Here is a 24,747-nt window from a genome sequence, read left to right as displayed (position 1 = left end):
GTGTCTTGCTCCCTGTAGATCTTAGGCAATAGAAAAAATAAAAGGGAACAGAATACTTTCCCCTCAGACTCAGTTTGGGTACATTACTTTGAATGCTAGAAAAGCATGTTGGCTGTCCCATGATAGAGGTCTAGGCCTATACTAGCATGTCCTTACTATAGAGGGATCCCAATACGACGCTTTTAGCGTCGATCTGCACACTTCCGCGTTTGAAAACGAGGCTGTATGTGTCAGCTTCAATTCTTAATACGATCAGACGATTGAAAGTAAGAAGCCAAGACACAAAATACATAAAGGTATGTTAAATTCAGATTTTCAGGCTGTGGAAGAATCTTTCAGGATGACTCGACACGTAAAATCAAAAGAAAAAATAATGACAATTGACCGCGAACTAACGTACCTGCGATGGTTGCGTATCTTGTCCAGTAGGCGTGGTTTAAACTGAAGTGGCGTCACACTTTCGAACCGGATACTCCATGTACTGTGTGTGGACTCCGCGGGCGCGCGCAACTAAGTTCAACACAGAGAGCCTCGGTTTCGATGCAAATATGCGCAGACAGCGCTACTGTGAAACCCCTCTGTACTGGTAATGAAAGTCTGTCCCCAGGTTGCCAACGGTTTGACCTACACTTTGTGAAATCGTTTTTTAAAAAAACTTAATTTAATTCCATTCTCGAAAATGGCCCCATGATTTTGGTGTCGTCCGTCCAGATCAAGTGCTTTAGTCTGGGAAAGCCATGGTAGACTGCAATTTCAGGCCCCATCTTTTAATCCGTCATAGTTCACTGCCTGCTCTCTGATTTGGCCCCCGCAAACAGGAATTCAAATCCCGTATATAAGCAAGCACTGAAACTGGTGCTTCTCAGACATAGCACGCTGGCCTTCTCCAACCAGAATTAACCAGGACGAATTCATTGAGATCCAGATTGGAGCAAATTGCGAAAATACTCTTGGTGGAGGGAGATCTTCGAGGAGCCTCCGGATCAGACTTCCCAGAAACACAGCGTTTCTCCGTCCCCTGGCCTGACCAATATAGGAGGCAAGTTTGCACTGCAGAAACGCGTGGCCCACGTCCAGGCACTCCAGGTTCTGAAGACTTCCCCCGGTCCTTACGGAAAGCACTGTTAGAGAACGACCAAAATGACATCTTTAGTACGCACTGAGGACGACTCACCTGTCAAACAATAACAAAGTGTGCACGCTATCCACGAAACGTCTTACAACGATGCCATTTTGGTTGTTTTTGAACATTGCCTTACGTCTTGGTGTCCCACGTCAACAAGAACGCGCGTCAGTGCGGCACAACAGCAGTTATGATATGTCAATCCCTAAACCTTTACTGCCATCTTGAATGAACGGTCAAAAATAGCTGAAAAATTCAGGCTATTGTTTCTGTCCCAAAATGCACATTTTACGCCATCAGTAATATACAGGAGGCACTTTCATAGAGTAATGAATACAAGTATTTACATTTGATGTGTTAATACTCGTTCTTTGTAATGTATCCTTTTAATTTTGTACTTAATACGGCCAGCCTTTTTTGTCTTCATAGTTGGTAAAAAAAAAAACGCTTTTGACGTTGCAAAGATAAGGTGCATGAACTAACCTTGAGTGCTTTGACAATTTTGTCCAAATCAATTTTCACTGTATGTTCCGAAACGTAAAACTGTATGACTGTTTTGTTGGCAACAGCGATCCAATTGATTTATTTCAATAGGACATTGAGCCCTCTGATCCATGTGCATCTCAAGAGTTTTTTCTGAGAAAGATAAAGCATTCATGAGCAACGAACTTATATAAATCGTAGCAGAAAGTCAGTTTCCATTTATTCCATACAGTTTTGTGATTTTTTCACCCTTTATCTCTTTTTCCATTTCTTTTACTTTTTTTTCTTCTTTTCTATTGTTTTTCAGTTTCTGATACAAAGTTCAATTATTATTTTAAGTCGTTTATCTGACTTTCCTTAACAGTCTACCTTTAGATTCCTATCCCTTGATTTACGTTTGTATTTTCAACCTTAAGTTGATTGGCCAGTAGGACTTCTCTTAATTGATAGGTCTTACTTAGTCTACATTTTATGCCAACAGATGGAAGTAAGTTTTTGTTGGTTCCTTTTGCCAACGCAACAATACTTCTATCTGCATAGCGCAGACCCTTGATTATGTTGCACAATATCATACCATTAGAGCAAACAACATCAAAGATTAACCATGATAGCTCGGTCAATACATCCACAGTTCATGTTTGATTGGACTATGCAACTTTGATAGCATCGAACTGTGTCCAGACAAGAATAGATTCAACACATATCTGGGGAACCCCGAAGCACTTGCACAAGTCTTTCCTTAATACCTTTTAACTCTCTGTTGCTGAGATGAGACGTAAATCTCAACCACGGAGCTCTATCTCCCTGACATTTGGTCTACTGACAGGTAAGAGTTGCCTGTTTGAACACACGTTGGCCAGTTTTCGTGACCTATTTCTAGAGTATAGCTTTTTGGGGGTAAATTATTCGTGTAGGGCGTTCTGTTCATAAAGCACTTAGCCTTGACGCCCATGGTAAGCCCTGTAGTTCATAAGCCTGTCAAAAGCTGCACAGACAACTTGAGGCTGTGACAGTTTCAAAGCATAATGTGATACTACCTGTCGAGGAAATTAAAACCGGGGATAATATTCCGGGTAACACCCACGGAAACAGGTAGGGAATAAAACCCAATCTACTTGTGGGCAGAACACGGAATTGAACCTGGGCCTCATCAAGGGTTAATAACAGCGAGGAACGGGTCACTACTCTACCGAGGGGCTGGTTTTAACGAACATCACCCAAGAACCTTACGCTGACTAGGTTTACAGCGCGTCCAAAAATGACAGGAATTTACTCGTCATTGTTCGCTCTCGTGGGGGGGGGTATTTGCTCTACACTTTAACTGTTTGCCCATGGAGGAAGGACACAGAAGGAGTTTGAACTGCTTGGGCCAGAACATCTGGCCAAATACCGCTTTCTGACATACCCAGTATGTCCATAGCCAGAGTGCAGCGCACGCCTGCTACTCACCACCTGTTTTGCAACCATAAGCCCTCTTTGTACTCTATGATCGTCGCCGCAAAGTCCAAAAAAAATCCTGATATTAGACCTACTTTTGCCATCATTAATAAATGATGGCAAAAGTAGGTCTAATATCAGGAATTTTTCTCTCTCTATTTCCTGGTCACATCGATAGTTTGTATTTAATTGCAAGCAAAAAATTACAAGTATTGCCAGGATATTACTGGCCCCGCTTGTCTGGCTAAGATGCAGGCAGCAATAAGGCATTTATGGAATGTTTTCTATTATTCGTCAGACGCGGCGGCGACCATCATTGGACGCTTTGAAGTGCGTGAGTTACAACTCCTTCTGTGTCCTTCCTCCATGGTTTGCCAAGGTCTTAAAACGACAAAAAGACCCATCATCCATTCCAAATAAGTTGAACATCTTGCTGTAAGTCCTTGTCCGTATTTGTTAGTTCCTAAAATCTGCCGGACATTCCAGGAGGATGGGGAGGGGGTCGTTACATCCCACTACACTTTTTTGAGGGGGGGATCACCTCCCCATCTATTTGAGTCACTGACCACTGACCATAAACACCTGTAGCCTGCACCAACGGCTTCTAACCTGCCAGCGTCACGGTATCACCTGTAATTGAGGTCGTGGTCAAGCGTGATGAGCTTTGGAAATCACCCCCACCCAACCTCCAATTTCCAACACAGATTTATGCCACTGCTCTTTAGGACATGTTATTGCTTTCTAATGGTTGTTATAGCACTATGTCTAGTAACTGAAATGTACTTCCACGTGCACAAGGAAGTGCTGTAAATTTTTGCTCCAGAAGGAGTATATAAAATGGCGATGTCCATATAAGGAACGGTGGAGATTTCTTGTAACATGTTGGGGAATGGGGAAAAGTGGCTGGATGACTTGCCCTACTCTGGAAATTTGAAAACAATATTATAGGGTCGATGTTCATGAGAAAGATGTATATCTGTAACGTGCATCAAATTCAAGCAGAATCTTATATCAGAATGGTAAATTAATGGCTTTCAAAATTGCTTTCCTTTTTAGTGATATATATTGCAAACACTTTAGTCGTTGGGAAATCTTAAAAATTCTTCACAATCCGATTAATTTTTTTTAGACCTAGCTCATTTGGTTTGTGAACGGGGTGTCAAGTGATTTCTGTGTATGGAATTTTTTCCCATTTTCTCAGTGGTGATAGGGGCGGCATCTGCACAGACGGGCGGGTGTGAACCCGGTTGGTCGAGGTCACCTGACAAGTGTTTCGGCTTGTTTGGCAACGACATCGATGGGGCAGAGCGCTTAACGTGGTCCCAAGCCGACGAAGCCTGCAGGGCTATGGGGGCGAATCTTGCCAAAATACTGGATGAAAAAATGCAACGTAGGTTCTCTTCGCTCATTACCACACCATAATCTGTATCTGGTTCGTAAGTGTGAGGTCACTTCAGTTTAAACCACGCCCACCGCACACGTGCACTGCACATAGGGTTACATGTATTGATCGCCGTTTATGTGGAAGCATGGAACCGGAAGTAGTAGGTGTCCAGGACAGTTCAAGATCAGCAAAACCCTCCTATAGGTACCTGACCCCCCTCAGTCGGCAAAAATCCCAACTCCAGATCAACTTTCGCCAATCCCCAGGAAAAAAGACGCCAGCCGACTACATCGCACAAAAGGGGCCAAGTTTTTCCCCGGGCTCTCCAGGAAGAAGAAAAAAAGCCTCATTCTCCCTCAATCGAAGAATGAGGCTTTGAGAAAAAAATTGGAATTAAATTTATAAAACCCTTATTATAAATAGACACATGAATGCAGAAACTAGATCACAACGACGCCCTGTCTTAACGGGGTTTAGTCGACTTAATTAAATCATTTTTATCCGACTTCGTCAGACAATATAACATTACCTTATTATCCCCTCGTAAAAAGGTCTCACAAAGCCCGAACTCATACGAGCGATTCAAGCAAGCCAACAGCAATTTACTCGTTTACGAGTGAAAATAACCCTGTTGTTTCTAAACTTGAAGTAAAAATGCGTTAAAACAGCAAAGGGCAAAACACGTCGAAGACGTTGAAGCTTACGAGCAAAGAGGCTCTGGCTGGGTGTTTAATAAATTCATTGCGTTTTATATCAACGTGGTGCGGTATAACCCAGTAGGATCGACTTACATACCATTACCTAAAGAACTGGCAACGATCATCAACGTTCAAAACAAAATGGATCAAGAGTGCATTTGCTGGGCTTTAAGAGCTGCGCTAGGCTTATATTCCTACAATACAAACATCAGTTAGCAACTGACTCTAATTACAAAACAAACAACTAACCCTAATTACAAAATAAACAACGAACGCACTTCGACGTACACGACAAACGATGGTTTAAATTTTGCAAACATGAACTTTCCTACACTTATTTCACAAATTCCACGCATCGAATCACAGAACAACTTGGCGATCAATGTATTCGGTTACACGAGAATAGACGATGTGTTCATACTTCACAAGACCAACTACACAACCGAGCTGATCAACTAACTTTATTTTACTCGAGGTGAAACAGCTCATTATTGTTGGATAAAGAACCTCTCTCGGTTGACCAGTGCCATAACAATCACGACGGTGAATCATACTGTTGTTTCAATTGTATGTCTCACTTTCAAGTCAACAAAGACTCGACAGACATAAAATTCAAAGTCGAATTACCTGTAAAGGGTCAACATATTCTCAAGTTTGAAAACTACAAAAATAAACAAAGGCGCCGTGTGTTATCTACGCGGATTTCGAGTGTGTTTTAGAGCGTCTTTCACCAAAAGAAGAAAATACGATTAAAACGCCACGCCACAAGCCCGCAAAACATACAGAAGCCTAGACGAGGCCACTGATTTCGCACAATCACTAGCCAGAGAAACAAAAACAATTAATGAAACATTTGCAGATCCAATGCCTATCATTTGGTCGCACGAGTTACAAAAACACCTCGACAAATGCAACCACTGCTGGATTTGCGAAAACAAAAGAATCACAGTGTCGGTGTCTTATCCCAGACGAGCCAAAAACTAAAGACGACAAAATACTCTTTAGCTTAAAAAACGATCGCGGTTTCACAGAGTACAAATGCATTAGCTGTGAGAAGCTCATCAACAAGTTTCGCAAAGTCCGAGATCATTGCCACATCACGGGTAAGTACAGGGTTCAGCACATGCCCATTGTCATCTAAAACTCCGAGTCGTGCTAAATCAAACGCCTATTCCGGTGATCTTACACAAGTTAGAAAAGTACAACGCACACATAATCATATTTGGGTGTTCACGTTTTTAACGGTAGTAAAATCAGCGTCATTGCCAAAATACCAAAAATTACGTTTCGTTTTCATTTGGCAAACTTAGATTTCTAGACTCGTTTCATTTCATGGCAGCGTCACTCGATCGATTGGCGAGATATTTCCAAACAACACATACTTGCTTTTAGAGAAAGGCGTCTATCCGTATGAATATATCGACTGATTTGACCGATTTGAAGAAACCAGCCTACCCTCCTCGAGACGCGTTTTATAGCACACTCAAGGACGCCGATCGAGTAAAAGAAACTAACTTCTAATCCACAATATAAGACGACTACACCATTTATGCAGTGTGATCTATCATTTGTCGAATTGTATTGCACGGTAACCAAATTGAATAAGCCGATTTACTGCGGCGTAAGCGTGCTTGATTTGTCTACCGTACATTGATTTGTACACCGATACAGACAGCTTGCTCGTTTCAAACGGATGATTTACCCGGTTACCTACGTAAAAAGCGTGAGTTATTTGATTTGAGCAATTACCCGCCGAGTCATCAGCTGTACAATTCAAAAAACAAAAGGACATTAGCAAAATGAAAGATGAATTTGGCGGTAAAGTTATTTCAGAAAAAGTAGATCCAAATTTAAAGAAGGCAAAAGGCGTGACAAAAGTGGTAGCTCAAAAACGGTTAACCCACTAGGCTTGTAAAAGGCGCCTATCTGAAAAAAACACAACATTTTAATAAACAACAGCTTTTCAAATCGAATAAACATCAGGTATTCACAGTCACGGAAAATAAACTGAGACTTTTGCCTTTAGACGCAAAGCGTTACATTTTGCCAAATGGCGTCCGGCGATACGTTGGCTTGCGGACATTATCAAACAGGCGGCAAACCAAGGTCTGCAGGTACCACGTGAAGTTCTTCTCTAATGAAACTCCGCTAGGGGCCCTGGAGCAAATAATACATAGTCGGCCTCGTTTTCACCTTTTCATCTCGGACTCGTTTAAATTGACTCGTGCGTTTTTCAATTTGGTAAACGTCCACGCTCCAAATCGAATCGGTTGCCCTTGTAACGGTGCCGCCTTCTTGCTCGCCCGAGTAATATAGGTACCTAACGACTGCATCTGAAGGAAATTCCACCTCTCTTCTCTTGGGAACCGGTGCGCTAGGTGCTTGTCTTTTCTTCATTCAACGGTTTTATAACTTGTGGCAATCTTGCAACCCATTTCACGTTGCGTTCACCCACGTTTAAAATCTCCTGTGCATATTGGTGACCAAACAACCTTTCGGATAAAGTCTTACTGAAACTTTCAACGATTCCCTGCGATCGATGTACACCTGGTTCACCCACTTGAATTACAGCCTCTTTTTTTCACAAAAGCTATTTAAAACTCACCTTTAAATTTCGATTCCGAAGCTCCACTTCTTTAAATCTCGAACCCACATCGACTACGGCAAAGCGTACTTGTAAGTCTTACGGTTTACTTGATCCCAGGGTAGATATAATATATCCATTTCATGCGCATAGTTTGTTTCTAAAGAATTCCGTTGTAAAGTACTTAGCCTGGGTATGTATCCAGGGGCAGGTAGATAAATTTGCCAGATGGATTGCTTTTTAAAAAAAACCAATCGAGTATTATCGACTTATCTGCACCGGTCTTTTGATGCGAGTGATCACCGCGCCTTCGCCTTTCCAATAACCTTGTGGGCTGTAAAACAACTTTGAGAATTCTTTGTTCATTTTAAAACAAAGTTAACTATATACACAAGAAACTGACCAACGCGGTACCCCCGAGAATCCACGCCACGTAGAAATCGGCAAATTTAGGCCCCGGCGGCAATGGCAACACGTTTTACCGGTCAAATCTGAATACACTCTCAGGGCCTCGTCTACGTTGACAAATGTCTTTAATTCGCGCGTTCTTGCCTCATGCGTTCGTTTAAAAAATCCAACAGATGCACCATCTGCGTTTCCCACTTTTGTTTTGCTTTCGCCAATTGTTCCAGGGCTAAGTCGTGTCGTTTGTGGTCTTCGTCGACCTTATTTTTAGATACACTGCTGAATAAAAGTTCCAGCCCGTAAACGCCAACGTATTGACTACGGCTCCTCCTACCATCATTAAAGCCTCGCCATCTTTGAAATAATATGTATTATAAAATATGGATGTTGGCAGAAATGCGATCTGAAACGTTCCACAAGCGCGGTCTATTAGGCAAATACGAAGAATTGTTTTTTTTGCGGCATCTTTAATCGCGTTGTCTTTCATGTTTGTGATTTGGAAATAAATTATAAAACAGTCTATTATAAAATATGTCGAGTCAATATACAAAGAAATTGAACCCGAGTTGCCGGCTCAAAGTACCTAGGGCTATCAAAGGCGAACGACGAGATGTCACCATTACGCACAATCCGAGGTCTATTGGCGCAGGTCACACGCCAAACGTGAAGTTTTACAGACTTGGACAAAGTTATTCGCCAAGATTTTTCACAAGGGCTTTTTTTTTTTAAACTTCTGCCCTTTCGTTGGCTAAAGTTTCCGCCTTTTCTTGTACTTGGCGGTCAAATTCTTCTTTACTCGTCGATTTGCTTTCTTGCAATTTGGTCGTTGTATTAGACCGGATCTTTTCTTTCGATTCGTTGAATTTCCTAAGTTCGGACAAAATTAGCACAAATTCTTCTTGAGACACGTCACCGTCTTCGAGCGCATGTGATGGTATTATGGTATTTAGCTTGGCGTTTGAAAGCATGCGGATTTTGCTTTTTTAGTTTTGTGAGACAACCTACGACTGGCGTATTTCAACAAAACGTTAGCACCAAATGCACCAATGGCAATGCCTTCCATTACTAGCCTGACGGGTGCTGTAACTGCTTTCAGTAGCGCAGAAATGTCAATGGCAGCTTACGTAGCGCCTATTGCTTCGACTCCATATTCCACGTAATCTAGCGCGGTTAATAGCCGTTTATCTTTTTGTAAGAGGTTTCTCTTGCGTCACGTTCTCCTAAGATTTGTCCGCGGATGCCTTCGATCTTTTAAAGGTGGTAAACTTAAGTCGCGTTGGCTTCGGTTTGGTACTCACTCAAGTCTTGGTACATATTCGACCCGACGTTCATTATCATCTTTTTATTATATACTTGTTTTAAAAAATGTCTAGCTCAATTCAAATCCCAGCGCCTTTGTTGTCTACCAGCTCTTCTCGCTTGTTTTTTACAGAAAAGGTCAACTCGCTAGTGTTTCTGTCTATGAACTTTTTAGGCGTTTTACTGTCAGGCACGGTAACTGAGAAGGGCTCGGTAGGTACCACATACACGTAGGTACCAACAAGGCCGAAGACTGGCCGTTATAAAGTTTGTCGTGGATATTTAAATGTCTTCGATGAATAAACGCGACTTTCATGGGGTTTAAATCATATTTACCTTCATAAATGATGTATGGTAAAAGTTTGATTTTGGGTAGGTTTAACAGCTTGGTCACTTGTTTATTTAGCCTCAACTTGAAGTTGAGGTCAGTAATGGCCAAGGTCACACTCTTTGGCCTTGAATGGACTTTAACAGATGCACCTCGGACTGAGTTTAACAAAACGTTAAACCAATCTATGCCATAATAACCAGGAAACACCACGATGATTCCTCTTTGGCCCTCGAGTAATGATTGAGATGTGGCTTGACAGTTAAGTCTATCAAGTATGGGTCTTCTAAATTCCGTGAGAAAGCTAATCGTTTACCTTCACGTTCATCATTTCGTACTTGATTTAAATCAGACAGCCACCGACGTAAATCGTGTTTTGTCGGCTCGTATTTTTCTTGTTCGATTTGTACTGATAAATCCTTGGTCCGTTGATTTAGAATTTTAATTCTTAGTTGTTTAGTATTTTTTGCATCTAGTGCGTCTTGTTCAAACGCCTCTAAAAACTCGTTTTTAATTCTTCGTATAGCTTTTCCACTCGTTTCACTTATACTAGGGGGCCTACCGTCCAATTATGTGTCCCACTCGATTAGTCAAGTTAAAATACCCAGATTTAAACTGTGTAGATTTAAACGACTTTGTCGCCTTTTGTGTTATTGATCCTATGTTTCAATTAAAACGTCTGTGGATTTTCGGTTAAATAAAAAGAATGCGTTTTCATTGTATTATTAACCGGTTTTTAAAAAAATCTAGCTCAATTAAAACTGTGCCGTCTTTATTAATGATTTCTTCTTTTTCGTTTCTCAACAAAAAATGTAAACTCGTTACTGATCGTTTACAAGTGACTCAGCGCTTTCGCTCGCGTCTGACGTGGTACACAGCATGTATGAAGGCTGCCCGTTGAAATAATTAAAATGGTTGTTTATTTCTAGAGTGTATCCAAAGTTCCTTGGAAGGATTTGTGTTTATCTTTCTATATAAATAACGTTTGGAACGAGTCTACTTCTCGGCAAATTCAACAGCTTGCCGACTTCTTTACTTAACTGTAATCTGAGTTTTAAATCCGTTATCATAATTGTCACCACGTTTGAGTCTCGGAGAACCTTAAAACTCACATCCGGAATGGTGTTTAAGATAAAATACCAAACCAATCCACGTTGTAAAACCGCGTTGGAATAATGACATTCCTGCCCTCTCCACCTTGCAAAAAATCTGCGGGCGTTTCGCTCTTGTGCAACCGATGCATCACTAGGGCTTTAGAACCAGAAGCCGTAACTAAAAGAGTGGGTCTGTCATCAGTTGTAGCAGCTCGGATGGTTCTCTCTCTTTGTTCATTGTCGTCGCTCAAAAACCCCTCTTGAATAAATTTCAAAGCGATGCGGCGGGCTTCGTCATAAAAAACTACTCCTTTCTCTTTATCTGTTGCTTCGTCTGATGTATCTCTTAAATGTAAACGTAGATTCATTAACGTTCTTCTTTGCTCGCGGAGACCAGTTATGATTTGGTTTACTCCGTCGCTGAATGTTGCCAAATTTTCCGATTCGTAAGCTTGAAGATAATCTCCTATTAAGTCATAAAGAAAAACGTACTGTCTGCCTCCAATTCAGATAACGGTATTAAAAGTTGTAGTTCTTCTACAACGTCAATGTTGATTGATGTTACATCTATTGAAGTAAGCAGTTCACGATTTGATCTAACTCCTTCGGGACTCTTTTCTGCAGGAATTCCTTCGACTTGAGTTTGCCATTCGATTTCGGTAGATTTTTTAATGTTGAAATATTCCAGGTGAAAGCATACCTTTCTGACTTTAATGTTTTTATTGCCCTTTAAATTATTGATTTGATTTTGTAATTCAAACGTCTGTGGATTTTTGGTCAAATAAAAAGAATGCGTTTCCATTCATTATAAACCGGTTTTTAAAATATGTATTTTACTTTGTCTTCCGGTTCTCCAGTTACGTCTTGAAAACACACTGCCGCCAGCGCCCTGAATGGTTTGCCTCTAGAGATCTTACACGCTAAAACTTGGTTTAATTTGTTTTCTATTAGAATCGCTTGTTCGATAGTCAATTGAATGTCTAATTCTTTTAATATCTTGCTCGTTTTTGGCTTAGGCTTTTTATAGACAGAACGCTGGTTGTATTTGTCGCTTAAGTTCTCTGCTTCGAAATCGGAATACGGCTGTAGTATTCTAAAACAATTGTGACAATATACACGCCCGTGTCCTATTCTTATTATTGGCGTGTGGGTACGTGTCTGTGTCTTCGATATTCACATAGGCTGATTTAGGGGGTTTTATGCCAAGTCAAGAAAAAAGCTCTCTGTCAAATGATGGTAAATAATTACCGTCCATTGTGTTTGATATATATGGTGATTTTTAAACTGTGTTGTGGGTGCCGGGGTGAAGGTGATAGCTGAGTTGAATATTGGGGGGATGGGGTTTGGGTAGCAGGTAGGTAGGTACCCAGGGGTGGAAGCCGAGTTCATTATTTGGGGGGGATTTCCCCTTTTATTTGGAGATTTCCCCTTTTATTTTGGGGTTTTACTTTTTTAGTCGGGTAGGTATAGGAGGGTTTTGCTGGTCTAGAAACGCCATTGATAATACTACTGAAGTTAACGCTCAACTTCTACGATCGTCCAATGGGAGCCTGGGGAATCGTGGCGCGTCCGCCTTTGTGACGAAGTCGCTTACGAACCTAGCCCCTGATAAGTGTGTCGAGTGTTGCCAGACAATTGAGGACGTGCGGTAATACCGGTACCCTTTGAGCAACGTGGACATTGGTACGTCTTTCTGGGTGTAACGATGGCCATTTTTGTATCAATAAAACGCCTAACGGGATCATTACATTACTACAAAATGTATGTTCCATTCATTTTAGAGTGATTTTTAAGGTTACGCTTTGGCATTGTCTAGCACGAAAAACCGCACCAATGTATAACATTTTGCTCCTGAATGAACACGACGAAGACTTTTCTTTTCTAAAAAGTTTAAGGCTTTTTTTTTTAAGACAAAGGCACTATGACTTTGCTGTGCTTGTTTGGCTTTATAGCAATCCTATCTGCCATGTTAGTACAAGCTCCAGCCTCCAACGTCTGGATCGGTTTGAATGATCGAACTGTTGAAGGAGTCTACCGATGGGCTGATGGTACCCCTCTGACCGGATTCACAAACTGGGGTCCAAATCAACCCGATAACGGAAATAAAGCCTTCCAGGAGGTACAGGGAGACTATTTTTATAAGTCATAATTATAAGTTATATTAAGCAGCAAGGTACTTCAATCTTTATCATTGTGCCAAATGAGTTCGTTTGTAGCCGCTAGCCATGCTTTGGCGTGTGGGCTAGCTACTGTAAGTACCCTTTGCTCAACTAGATTACAACTTCACTCCCCCACAAGATTCTTAATATTTCACACTGTGCATCACTCTGGTTTTAGACTTGGGCCACGTACTTGCTCTCTTTGTGTCTGAGAAAAATCCTCAGAGAACTTTACACAAAAAATCAAGGATTGTCACAGGGTGGAAAATATAAAATTAAAACCCAGGGATACACAGTTCGACCTGGTTGAAAGGCATTCTTAAATGGGGTTTATAATAACAAGAGATTGCCGGTCCCAGTGGCAGGATACTTGCTATACACCGTAACAAGTTTTTATGGCGATTCCATAATCCAGGACTGCATGTATCTACGGGCAAACGAGAATTTCCCAGGTGAATGGTACGATGGATATTGTGACTATCCTCGGGCGTACATCTGTGAGAAGCCTCAAGGTAAACTTATGACTAAAGCAAGATCTGTAAGACTGAGCCCAACATTTACATATTCATAGCATCAAAAACATACCATTAAGCCTATCACGCAGTACGAACATAATCCACTGTTGTTGCTACCGGTATCGATTAGGGCACGTACAAATCAGGTATATCGAGAGGGAATGACTTAGATGCCGCAAGGCACTCTCATTGGCGTTCTGATTAGATGCGCTTTGCTTTAAGCTGTTTGTATCCTCGCTTTCAACTCAAAACTACAAAGTCCAAACGTCAGAACCAGCAGCTTTGAGGTCATAAAGTAAAGAACGGTGGACAGGAATTTTTGCACTAAGTTTGTTTTCGCTGACCGTGCATGGCGTGCATTCGTACTGTATTGTATGCTTAGCTCATACTTAAGCCTACAATTCTTGACAAAATAGTTGGAACACCTTGTGGGAAGCGCGTTGCAAAGATCCCCCTCTCCCCATTCAATGTTGCGGTCATTTATTGGACCAATATTCGGCCCAACTTACCCAATGAGAAGCAACATTGACAGGGGGCGAGGGGGAGGCATGTTCCAACGAGATTTGTCCAGGATTGTAGCTCAACTTAGTGGAGCGTTAGTGCTCCTCTCTTTTATACTGGATCGGTCGTAGGCTACTAGTTAGTATGACCGATCCAGTACAGAATTCGAAAAAGAAAAGTACCACCGTCCCACTCAATAGAGTTGACTTAGGCCTGTACTTTAGCGTGAATTAACTCTACAATGACAACCGTTCCTTGGGCTCTTTGACATTGCTCCGTTTTTGTATAGCCCGTTGAGCCCACATTTTCCTAACCCATTATAAAAAGCCAATAACTTATCATTAAGTAATTCTTTTTTTCATTTCCCCCGACCACAGATCCTTCGATTCCCGTCGACCCACCGAGCTTCCCATGCTATGTGGAACTGGATCCCACATATATCATATACGTGAGAGCGTGCTATAAACTGGAGAGTTCGACCACAAGATCCTACCAAGACGCAGTCTCTTTCTGTGAAAACGACCACGAGGGCGTCAGAATCACCTGGATAGAGGATGCTTTCCAAGAGGCCTTTCTTCAAGCCATGCTGTTCAATGTTGGGATTAATTCTGCATGGATTGGCCTTGAAACACTACGAGTATAGCTGTTTATAATATTTTCATTCTACTGAAAGTTAAACTCGTCCGTTACCTTTTTTATAACTTGAATAAAAGTTCCGTGAAATCATCAACATAACATCAGATGACATATGATAAAAACCGTCAAAACTGAAAACATGATTTCTTCATTTTGTGCACTCAATATCATTTCGCGCTCATGAAGTCATTTCACACACGTTTATTTTATATCGTGCACTCAAAATAAAAAATTTGTAGACTTGAAATCATTTGGCGCACTCACAATCACTTCGCACGCCCGAAGTCGTTTCTAGTGCTCGGAACAACTTAATTCGCCGGCTCCAAATCATATCTCAAATGACTTATTTTGTCAGATTGGTTCTGGTTCGACATTAATAAGTCTGTACGCAAAACACATTTACCGACTGTCTTCAACTCCTACGATGGGGAGGGGGCTGTCGATCATTCCTGGCGTCGAAAGAGTTCGTGTTGTAATTTTCCTTTTTAAAAATTTTTTTGATAGGGTATCAATAACTTGAAGTGGCAGGGCAGGGAACCTTTGACCTACACCAACTGGGCCAAGAACCAACCACAGGACACTACACGATGTGGCATTCTGACCACTGAAGGATGGAAAGATGAAGATTGTAATGCAAAGCATCCAGTACTCTGCAGACAGAATTTAGGTAAATGGAGACAGTGGTACTAATGCATTTAAGTACTAATAATCGCTACTTGTTAATGCTCGTTATAGACAAACCTAAGTCATGTATTTAGATAATCGCAAAGCGATGGACAAAATTGGTGCAAGTGGCTAATTTTAAAGTGGTTTCATGAGCTTTTTACATAATGTAAATTATGAAAATTATACACGGAATGATCTCGCTCTGAGCTATTAAAGGATATTGTTTGGATTTCAAATTAACTAAAGACTTCTATTCTGACCTGCACAGCATAGGCAGGCGGGGATGCTTTCCCGTTGCCCTAATGAAAACTCCAAAGGGAAAATAAGGAACAGAAAGGGAATAAAGAAATAAAGGAGAACAGGGGGTAGAAGTGTGCGTTTCCATTCCTCTCATTGAAAGAGCTTTGCACCTTCCAAGCAACACTCATTGGCCTACCTTCTGATAGCCTTTTGGTCAGCTGTTGCTGCTCAGTGTAGCATGTGAGGTAATCTTGCCCAGGTGCTAACAAAACTCTTCCTGGAAATTTTCTATTGTGAAAATTAAAATGCTTCAGCTCCCAAAAATTTTCGGTCACAAATCATATTTAACTACTGTAAAAAAATCCATGGATGCCAATTAGGACAAAAATTGTAAAATGGAATTTTTTATTCATTCAGCTTAAGATAATTGAATATAATGGTATGTGTTATACATATTTATCGCGATTTTCATTGTTCCAGTTTTACATTTTTTCATAATGCCACTTGGTATTTGTCCTCACTTAATTTTTTGTGTTGATTTTGCTGCTGTTAGTATCCCAATCACAAGCAAAATCTAGACATCCCATAAATTCTCCACTAAATCTGAACCTGCAACTCTGCACTCCTTGGCCACGCCCCAATTGCTGTCGATGAAACCGTCATTTGATTGATATAAAATTTTTCCCTGCAGATCCCACTTACAAAGTAAGTCAAATAAGGCACGAAGTCAATATTGAGATCAACTGTGACAGTCCCTTTGATATTGTGACCCAACAGGGAGACGCCCATCTGCACCACCTACTTTTCCTGGGTTGGTGTGTCCAGCTGGAATGGTGGAAATCGACGACCAGGACTGCGCAGTAGGCATCAATTCAACCTTTGCAACTTCGTGGGAAGAGGCACAGGAGATATGTAAAGCTTATGACAGTTCAAGTTCACTGCCAAGTGTACATACTCTGAATGAGGACAACAATTTGGCCGGACTTTTCTATACTGACCCTGACCTGGAGGTGTGGATTGGACTCAGCCCTAGTGACCGTAAGTTTTTGGTCGTCAAATATGAAAGTTAAAGGAGAATTTAATGAAGTATTAATCCCAAGAGTCCTCACTCTTCCAATTTCAGTGGAAGTTTTCACATATGCTGGGGCTGAGGTTTTTGATAATTAGTTTCTTAATTTTTAAAGGTGTTTAGTTTTTAAGCATTTTTCAGTATTTTATATGATAATGTGATTAACTGTACTCTTGGAATATTTTGTAGAAAACAGTTTAACTTTCTTCACAAAGTGGGGTCAGGGAACTATTTTGAAAATCGTTATTCAAACTTGGTTATGGTGGGGGGGGTGTAATAAAGTTGGGTTTAGGTTGACTAGAAATGAGACACAAAGGGGTGAACTCACCGTTTGGGGTTCGCCATGCGGGCCGCCATGTTTGCACATGATTTTATTTAGCAGGCGGGCAGAACGTGTAGTTCGTGACATGGGCGCAAATGTTTATTACAACATCTCCCCTTTTTTCTGAAAGGAAACAGCTTAACAAACAATTAAGTGAATGCAACAGCTTGGACTAAAAATTACAGGTTCAGCTCTTCGAATCAGATTATTCCGAGAGTTTCTGTACTGGATTGAGTTGTGTTTGTTTAGCTGAGAGTTCACATGAGGTCTGAATATCTTTCGGAATTGACATGTTGATACCGTTCAGAGTCCAATAAAAAGTTAGCTGGAATTGTGAGTTTGAGTGTTCTTGACTGAGTGATGACTGATTCTGAATGGTTGGGAAATATAAAAAACATTATCTTGTTAGAATGTATGACAAGTCTAGTGTCCAGACATGATGTAGTCTTTGTGCCAAACTGGTGCTCTCGTGACTCGAGTGGGTCGAGCTTCTGGGGGTTGAGGATCCGTGGATGATGTGGCGATGCCACGGACTGGATCTGGTGATGGTTTGGGCAGCAGGATGATGTGACGTCGGTTTCGACGGTACTTGGTGCCATTAATGCTGATGATGTAGGACCGAGGTGTTCCAGCGTGGCGTACAACTTCACCTTCTGGGCTCAACTGTCCTTTGGTTCGTATCTTCACTCTGTCTCCAGGTGTTAATGGATCCAGGTCTCTCGCAACATGTTGTCTGTTGAAGTTACATGCGCTCTTCGACTTGTTGACAGCGTCTGCAGATCTTAGCTTGTCGTAGTTGATCTGTTTGGGTTGAAGATTGCAAGGCAGGGTTGGAAGATTGGTGCGCAACTCTCTTCCTATCAGGAGACTTGCTGGGCTCTGGCCAACGCTAGGCAGTGGAGTGGACCGGTACATCATAAGAGCACGGACTGGATCATCTTAACTCAACAGTCTCTTAACAATGTGTACAGCCTTCTCTGCTTGTCCATTGGCTTGTGGGTTGTGGAGACTTGAGGTGAGATGTTGGAAGTTGTACTCACGAGCGAATTGGTCGAATTCACCGAGAAACTGAGGACCGTTGTCAGTCACCACCACGTCAGGGATGCCGTATCTCGCGAATGTTGCCTTCATGAAGTTGATCACGGATTTGGCAGTTGTTGTGTGGAGGTGATGCAACTCTATCCAACGGGAAAAGTAGTCTACTACCACGAGGTACATCTTCCCCTTCACCTCTGCTAGGTCGCAGGCAATTTGCTGCCATGGTCTCTGCGGCAATTTTGTAGGCATGAAGGGCTCGGCTCGTTGTGGTGGCTGTATATCCTGGCAGTGTGGACATGATTGGACATATTGGGCTATGTCGGTGCTTATACCCGGCCACCACAGGGCTTGATTGGCTCGGAGTCGGCTTTTTGAGATGCCCTGATGACCCTCATGAATTCTCGGCAACATTTGTCGTCTCAGGCTCTGTGGTATCACAATGCAGTCACCATATGTGAGGATACCCCCAACTAGACTGATCTTGTCCTGGTCTTCCCAGAATCGCCTCAATTTTGGCTCGACATCTTTCTGGTACTTTGGCCATCCATCTTTGACGAAAGAAATGACGGCACTCAGAGTACGGTCATGGCTGGTGGCTGCTGCAATTTCAACTAGCTTTGCATCAGATGCTGGCCACTGTGATGTGATCAGGTGGACATGGGCTTCAACCTCTTCTTCCAAATCTGCACTGGACTAGGTTCTTGCCGGGGGTATACTCTGCATAGCAGTTGTACTTCATCAGTCTCATTAGTAGTCGTTGGCAACGCAGGGGAGCATCGCACAAGTCCTTTTGGTTGATGAGCGATACAAGGGGTTTGTGGTCTGCCTGGAGCGTCACTTGGAGACCTCGGAGATAGATGTAGAAACGCTTGCACGACCAGACAGCAGCCAGTAGCTCCTTTTCGATTTGTGCATAGCGTTGTTCTGCACGTGTCAGGCTTCGGGAGCAATATGCGACACGCTTCCAAGACTCATCGGTTTGCTTCTGCAGGATGCAACCACCGACACCATAACTGCTGGCATCAGCACTGACCATGGTTGGCTTTCTGGGGTCGTAGTATGCAAGTGTTGGGGCTGTTGTTAGCAGAGTTTTGAGTTGTCGAAACGAGGTGCGTTGTGCTGGGCCCCAAGTCCATTCTGTGTCATCCTTCATCAGGTCATTGATCGGTGCTGCAGTAGAAGCTGCATGTGGTATGAAGCGAGAAAGCCAGTTGACCATCCCCATGAGACGTTTGACTTTCTCCTTTGTTGTAGGCGGCGACATTTGCAGAATCGCGTCTACTTTGGAAGGGTCAGGGTGAATGCCTTCCTTACCAAGTCGATGGCCAAGGAAATTCACCTGCTCGTCTGCAATTTTGCACTTGTCCTTGTTCAGCCTCAACCCAGCTCCTTGAAGAACCTGGAGAACATGATGGAGACGAGTATCATGTTCCTGTGGCGTTGCACCTGTTACGAGGACATCATCCATGTATATGACGACTCCTGGGAGATTAACCAGCAGATCGCTCATGATCCTCTGGTACAATTCCGGTGCTGACGTTATGCCAAATGGCAAGCGATTGAAGCAGAACCTGCCAAATGGCGTGATGAAGGTGGTTAGTTTCTGGCTGTCAGGATGGAGTGGGATTTGCCAAAACCCATGCTTGGCATCGAGTATGGAGAATACCTTGGCACCAGCAATTTTACCAAGTACTTCCTCAAGGGTAGGTATGGTGAACTGCTCTCTGGCCACGGCTTTATTCAGCATTCGCAGGTCCACACAAACCCTGATGTTCCCATTTTTCTTGGGAGCAATCACAATTGGGGCGCACCAGTCAGCAGGCTCTGTGATGCGCTAGATGGTGCCATGTTTCTCCATTTTGTCCAGCTCTGTCTTCAGCTTTGGATGCAAGGGCAGCGGGATGCGGCGAGGGGCATGGACACGGTGTGGTGTGGCATTGTCGGTCAGCTTTATCTGGACTGGGGGTCCTTGAAGGCAGCCAGTTCCTTCAAACACACTATTGTCATTTATCAAGGTGTACACATGTTGCACCTGGTTAATGGACACACAGACGCTTCTGCCCCCTCGGTTTGACTTTCCCGCCGAAGAAACCACACAGACGGGTTGTGGGTGTGAACTGCAAGGTCGGGTTGCGGAGCTTCAAAGTGTAGTAAACATTGAACGGTAGTATGTTTACCTCGGATCCGGTGTCAAGCAGGAAGTTGACAGGTTTATCCTCGACTGCGATGGTCTGGCGCCATGAAGTTGGTGATTGGCCATTGTCGCCGGAGACTGCGCCGACAAAAAACTCAGTGTCATCTTCGGTGTCATTGGGTGCACTCACAGCTCGCATGTGTTTGCAAACTTTACTGAAATGTCCGGTTTTGTGACAGGACTTGCATTGCTGGCCTCTAGCTGGGCATGACGCATGACTTGGGTTATATCCGCAATTGGGACACCTGACCTGTCCGGTGCGGGGCTTGGGTTTTGGTGTGTGAGTGCTAGACACTTTCTGTCATGGTCGATGTTGTACTGCCTGAACAGCTGCGGTGTTGTGAGTTCCTTTAATTTCACGGAGATCTTTGGTGGCAGTCTCAAGAGTTTTAGCAATTTCCAAGGCTTTTTGGAAAGTGAGGCTGTCCTTGGTCAGAAGATGTTTCTGAACATATTCACTGCGGAGGCCACAAATCAGGCGATCACGCAAGGCGTCATCCAGAAATGTCCCAAATTGGCAGGGGCTGGCCAAGTTCTGTAGTGCAACTGCGTACTGAGCGATGGACTCATCGATGTGTTGATCACGTTCGTAAAATCTGAAACGTTCCGCTACAACTAGACGCTTTGGGCCATAGTGCGATACTAGCATCTTGCAAAGGTCCTTGTAGCCCTTCTGTGATACTGGAGTTGGTTCAGCTAGGCTTTGGACAGTCTTGTAGACAGTAGAACCAACTGCACTCAAAAGAACTGCCGGTTGTTTTGCCGCAGAGATGTCATTGGCAACAAAATACAAGTTGAGACGTCCGATGTAGTTCCGAATATCTTTCAGGAAATTATTTGGGTAAATATTCAGTTTAGGTCTACTTTAAAACTACGAAATTTGCACCACAAGCAACGTCCCATTATTTTCCAATAGGTGATCAGTATCAATGGGTAGATGGCTCCTTTCTTGACTATGTCAACTTTGGAAGCAACACTCCTGGTGACGGGTGTGGTGTAATGGTCATAAGTCCAGGAAGTGGACAAATCAATGTGATTTAATTCAATGAAGGATTTTTCCCAAGAGTCCTCACTTCTCCAATTTCAGTGGAAGTTTTCACATATCAAAGTGCTGAGATTATTCGCTTCTTAATTTGAAAAGACCTTCGGTTTTAAGCTAGAAATTTTATTAAGCATTTTTCGGTATTTTAGATGATAATGTGATTTAGACAAAATAACAGCAATGTTGGGTCATCTTGACGAAAACTGTGTAACTTTCTCTCTGGTGTTTCCAATAGGTGATCAGTATCAATGGGTAGATGGCTCCTTGCTTGACTATGTCAACTTTGGAAGCAACACTCCTGGTGACGGGTGTGGTGTAATGGTCATAAGTCCAGGAAGTGGACTTATCAATGTGGAATGGAAGACGGCTGACTGCAATGAAAACAGGGGATTTATCTGCAGGGCACCTAAAGGTCAGTACATGTATGTCTTGCAATGCAGTAGCTTCAAACCAGATATTGTCATTCATTCAAAGTGCCAAATAACTCATGAAATTGAACCGTTCTTCGTCTACGCAGTGCGATTTCAGAAACGCATGGCTAGGTCGTACCTCTTGTAGTTTTGTTATAAGGTTTCGGCAAGCATCAGGACGAATTCACAGTAAATGTTGAAGTCAGAATATTTCAAGTTATTTATTGACTTCTTTTATTTCACCATATGGTTTAGGCAATAAGATTTAACGGAGTGTTTCAAGTGAATTATTCGGACTCACAACATTGTCGCACAGTTGTGAAAAGTTATGCTCATTTACGAGGCTCACGATTATTTAAGCCACAAAAGGTTCGAATCGCCGTTCAGGTCCTTCCCCAAACTTCGGGAAAGCGGAATATTGATAAATTGTACGGGATGCCTTGAATGAGACAATGCGAAATCGTCTTCATTTTACAGTCCTTACAATCTGATCACTTGGTTTCCTGTATCACAGTGTACACCCCGCCGTCAAAAGGTGGCTGTTTACCAGGCTGGTATCAGCTTGGCATCAGGTGTTATCGATCAGTTGGCCTTTTGGACGCAGACAGGAGGGACTTCAGTGATTCTGACGAATATTGCAGAGAAGAAGGTGGAGGCAGAGGAAGACTGTTCCAAGTAACCAGTCAGTTAGAGCAATGTAAGCTTTAGGAAGTATGATTGCTGGCTATCAGTATTCACGGCTATCAAATGTTATGAAGTTAAAATGGTCTTTGTGTTGACAGTTCCTTTTCTGTTTTCTGGTAACTCTTCAGAAACGTATAAGAAAAAAAAAACCCAAACAAGACTTGCATAAGTGCAATATGAGTATACCACAAGTTGGATTTTCACTCAAAGCCCGGCTTAACATGTGATAACATTTTTCTTGCAAGCCCCAACAGAAGCCAGACAGTACGCTTTAGCATGGCACAGAAGGAAGGACAGAACCTCTAATTTCAAAACAGCGACGAAGCCGCACGCAAATGGTTAAACCGAACAAGCTTTTTTCCTACAGAAATTACATGAAAAAATGCCTGAAATGGTGGCCCAAACCTACCTGAATACTTTTGTCACTATTATTCAGATTTCCCAAGGTGCACAGTTTCCCCTTTCTTAACATAGGAGAGACCTGCGATCGTTGGGTGCTGTCCTTGGCAACTGAGACTGTCAAGGGTGACTGGAATAAAGTCTTTCCTAATTCAAAATGTTGAACACTGATTCATTTCAAAAGTACTTATTTAGCCAATACCACAATAAAGCAGCAGATGTGAGCTTTGATAATTTACAGTTTCAGTGTTAGATTGTACTACGACGGAGCGTCATCATAAGTGATGATTAGCACACAGGCAAGTACTGACAAACTTTATAATATTTGTTTCCCCACAGCTTTATTGTCCCTGCTTCTCCAAGAGTTTGTCAACAAGACAAACCTTTGGATTGGCTTGTCAGATGCCAACGAAGAAGGCAAATTTGTCTGGACCGATGGTACGCCAATGACTTTCAGTCAGTGGGCTCCCTTCCAGCCAGACGGCTTCACTGATATACCCAATGAGGTAAGCCATGTGCAGACACCAAGAACGCGGTCAGAGGAGCTCACTTGCAAACCTATCACCTGTCTAGTTGCATTGCGGACTGAAGTTGAGGATTTAGTGCAATGTTCGTCCCTCTCGAACCTTAGAGTGAGCTTCAATTCTTTGGGAGGTATTGAAAAGAACCCACCTTTCCCCAATTATAATATACAACGAGTGACAAGTAGATCTTCCAAACTAAACATTAAAAAGTCGAACAGTTTTTCCATTTATGATAGAAAATACTGTCCACAAATGAGCTTCCGCTAGTCCCTTTTTCGCAACAGTCATTATGTATTAATGATATGCCGGTGACCCCAAAACGACATGGGGAGATAAGGCTGTAAACAGTGCGCAAGTTCACACGCGAGTCTCGTTGTAGAGGCATGCTCAAAATGCAATGTTCTTACGCAGTTCTTGTCCAATACATTGATTGTTCCTTCCATCAAGCTGAAGTCCATGACTGATGTGTTTTTGTCATAAAATAAAACATACCCCGGTCTTGTGCTGTGTGTAGTTTTGGACAGGAATCTCGTACACTGAGACTTGGTGTCGTCGATGTTTCCATACGAGCAATAATGCGTTGAATCGATCGTCTCCGGACAACACAATAAGGGTAGATTTTAAACCTTCCTGATTGGCGCAGATAAGTAAAGAATTTAGAAAAGCGATCGACGCATAAGCATCGCTGGCTGTTTTGCTTGTGTTGCCTTACTACTGCCGATGCACGGTGCTGTGTTGGACCACCGCGTCGCCAGGTTTAGGTTTGGGTCCCCACAGCCCCGCAACACGGACAAGTTCTGTACCGTTATCCTCATTCATCGCGGAGTAAATTATAGTTATTGTCATAATAATTGAATTAACTCACTTTCACGAGAAGAATCCAGTACGTGTTTAGCTCTTTTTCTTTGACCAATTGAAAGTGTAGACTAGACGCTTCACGTATACACATATACAAGGTAGCCCGCGATTCAGCCCAAGATTCAGGTCCTTAAAGTTATGCATCTAAGATAGAAATGTATAATACTGTGCTTTTTCTGCACGTCATCAAAACTCTTTGTTTTCATGCATTTGGGCCTCAACAATGCTAGTTACAGATACCTTAATGTGCCTGTTGTGCCTTTCTCCCCGTTACGTCATCAACCCAACACAAACACAAAATTGACCTCGTGTGTTTCCGAAATTAGTCCAGTTGGTTTTAGAAAGAAATTGCCTCTTGTATCTGTCTTGTTGATTTTCGGCAGTTAATTTCCTGGTATATTGGTTTTGGGGTGGCCAATCTACCTCCCAAACCCTAGATGTCGAGATAGTCGAAGCCCTTTACCTTGGCACTTTAATATCCTTCTGCACACTTTTAATCTTGACTGAGCATTTCACTTTTAATATTTATAAATAATAGCTGAATATTTTGACTTCCTCCCAAAGAAATGGTTTGCTCTCACCCAAACTATCTCAATTTTCAAAAAATTATTTTCACATAATATAAAATGGCTAAAGTACCTTTTGCTACTCCACA

General features: G+C 42.4%; 1 protein-coding gene across 5 annotated transcripts in view; it reads left to right on the top strand.

The window, feature by feature from the left end:
• The first annotated feature begins 2,094 nt into the window (after window positions 1-2,094).
• LOC110989694 (C-type mannose receptor 2-like) overlaps window positions 2,095-24,747 on the top strand; it is a 48,199-nt gene continuing 25,546 nt past the window's right edge. The window contains exons 1-11 of one of the 5 annotated variants that reach the window (XM_087139937.1): window positions 2,101-2,432; window positions 3,342-3,478; window positions 4,245-4,433; window positions 12,788-12,954; window positions 13,410-13,506; window positions 14,388-14,647; window positions 15,151-15,313; window positions 16,330-16,590; window positions 21,453-21,629; window positions 22,142-22,324; window positions 23,050-23,216. In XM_087139937.1, the coding sequence (XP_086996063.1) occupies window positions 4,391-4,433; window positions 12,788-12,954; window positions 13,410-13,506; window positions 14,388-14,647; window positions 15,151-15,313; window positions 16,330-16,590; window positions 21,453-21,629; window positions 22,142-22,324; window positions 23,050-23,216 (1,518 nt within the window). In that variant the 5' untranslated portion in view covers window positions 2,101-2,432; window positions 3,342-3,478; window positions 4,245-4,390. Of the gene's footprint in view, window positions 2,433-3,166; window positions 3,479-4,244; window positions 4,434-12,787; window positions 12,955-13,409; window positions 13,507-14,387; window positions 14,648-15,150; window positions 15,314-16,329; window positions 16,591-21,452; window positions 21,630-22,141; window positions 22,325-23,049; window positions 23,217-24,747 lie in introns of those variants that run through there. The other 4 variants (XM_087139935.1, XM_087139934.1, XR_015426134.1 and 1 more) reach the window with 4 other exon arrangements.

This window comes from Acanthaster planci, linkage group LG08, assembly GCF_054643075.1.
Source record: "Acanthaster planci isolate LZ-2023a linkage group LG08, COTS_SCS, whole genome shotgun sequence".
Lineage (NCBI taxonomy): Eukaryota > Metazoa > Echinodermata > Asteroidea > Valvatida > Acanthasteridae > Acanthaster > Acanthaster planci.
The sequence above is the reverse complement of the archived record's forward strand: the minus strand, read 5'-3'. Positions and strand labels throughout refer to the sequence as shown.